General features: G+C 54.6%; 1 protein-coding gene across 3 annotated transcripts in view; it reads right to left on the bottom strand.

Annotated features, from left to right (window-relative positions):
- Positions 1-230: 230 nt before the first annotated feature.
- The window catches only part of CABP2 (calcium binding protein 2), a 6,551-nt gene continuing 5,025 nt past the window's right edge, over positions 231-1,756 (bottom strand). For all 3 annotated transcript variants that reach the window (XM_006171270.3, XM_006171269.3, XM_006171271.3), the window contains 3 exons: positions 1,118-1,227; positions 866-1,013; positions 231-256 (listed from right to left, as the gene is read on the bottom strand). In XM_006171270.3, coding sequence (XP_006171332.1) covers positions 231-256; positions 866-1,013; positions 1,118-1,227 — 284 coding nt within the window. The remainder of the gene's footprint in view (positions 257-865; positions 1,014-1,117; positions 1,228-1,756) is intronic.

Here is a 1,756-nt window from a genome sequence, read left to right as displayed (position 1 = left end):
AAGCCATCTCCTCAGGCTGAAAGATACTTTATTGTCAAAGCAACAGAGACAGGGCTGGGAGGCTGAAGTGGAGGAGCGGGGGCAGGGGTGAAGGCAGGCAAGGGCACTGTGCAGGGGGCAGAGGAGAGCGATGTGGAGAAGGGGAGGCTGTCCCGGCTGGAGGCGATACACCCTGGTGGCAAAGGCTGTGGTCCTTGATCCTGTCTGCTGCCTCCAGCTCCTGTACAGGCTCAGCGAGACATCATTCGCACAAACTCTGCCAGGACAAAGCCAAGGCTTGGAATCTGTTCTTTTGACCCCACTAGAAATAAGGCCAATCTGCTGGCCTGGGGTGGGGTGGGACAGTGGTTGAAGGGAGGACCTCAGGGCCAGGAAGAAGGGGCCTTGTCTTCTGAATAGAACAAAAACAAAAACAGAACAACCCAAGAAAACCATGTAATGCAAACCGTTTTCTTCTTTGCTTTGGCTGCTAGGAAGCTCAGAAGCAAATTTGGAGCCTACTTTAGGGAACGCATTTCTCCGTACAAATTTTCCTTGGCTTCCTGTCATTATTGAATCTTTGTCTTCCTTTATAAGAATGCAGTGTTGAAAGAGCTAGGCTCTGGATCAGGCTCCCCAGGTTCGATTCTTGATTCCATCCACTTCTTTTTGTTAAGCACCCAAGCTTTCCTGACACCTGGCTTTTTTCTCCTGCTTGTAGGGATAATGATAGTCCCTTTATCCTGGGTTCTTGGTGATGGCTAACAGGGAAAGGACTCCGATGTGCTTAGCACAGGGCCTAGCACACAGTGGTGAGGCTCCCTCTGCCATTTTTTTATCGGTTAAGAACCCTCCAGGGTGTGTTGCTAAGTACGGCAGGCTGTACCTTCGAAGTCGACCAGGCCATCTCCGTTGAGGTCGATGTCCTGGAGAATCTCATCCACCTCCCGCTGACTGAGGCGCTCTCCCAGAAGGACCTTGAGGGCTGCTCGGAGCTCAGCCACGCTGATGCAGCCGTCCCCGTTGGTATCAAACTGTGGTGGCCGTGGCGTTGGGTCACAGACTGAGTCATTCATTCACTCGGCCCCTCACTCATGACAGACATGCAGCCCACCCGCCCTCAACCCTGTGCCCGCACCTCCCGGAAGGCATCTCGCAGCTCCCTGACCCCGATCATGTCTGCCGTCTCTGCTAGCAGCTTGGGGCCCATCAGCTCCACAAAGTCTTCAAAGTCCACCTTCCCGCCACCTGGGGGTTGCATCCGTTAGAGACTGGGGCACCAGAGCCTCTGCCCAGCCCCCGGCCCTTCTCTGCCTGCCCCTTTCTCTTGCCTCACTATAAGGGCCTTTCCCTCCCTCTGCCTTGCAGGCGGAGCCATCCGTGTTCCCTGATGGGAATCTCCCTCCAAACAAGGCAGGCACCAATTTGGCCAAAAGCTAAAGGAAAACCACTCTTTTAAAACTTCTTGGAGCTTTCCTTAATTTTCTGAAGAGTTTGGTTGGGTTCGAGTCTCGGCTCCAATGAACTTGCTGTGTGAACTTAAGTCACTGAACTGTTCAGAAAGCTCAAGTCCCTCATCTGCGGCGTGGGGGAGCGGAAGGTCCTTGCCCTGCCTACCTCAGAGAGGGTGGGGAGATTTTCTGGAGCAGAGATCTTGCCTGACAATGACCAAGGTCCTGGGCTTTGGGGGCGACCTTTGCAGTTGCCTTTGTGCCTAGGCTGCCCAGCTTTCCCTGGTTGTGGCCGAGGCACCTGGAGAACTGGGGCGGGGCGGGAC

Source organism: Tupaia chinensis, unplaced genomic scaffold (genome assembly GCF_000334495.1).
Source record: "Tupaia chinensis unplaced genomic scaffold, TupChi_1.0 Scaffold149501_1, whole genome shotgun sequence".
NCBI classification, from domain to species: domain Eukaryota; kingdom Metazoa; phylum Chordata; class Mammalia; order Scandentia; family Tupaiidae; genus Tupaia; species Tupaia belangeri.
Note: the sequence above shows the minus strand (reverse complement) of the source record. Positions and strands in the feature narration are given on the sequence as shown.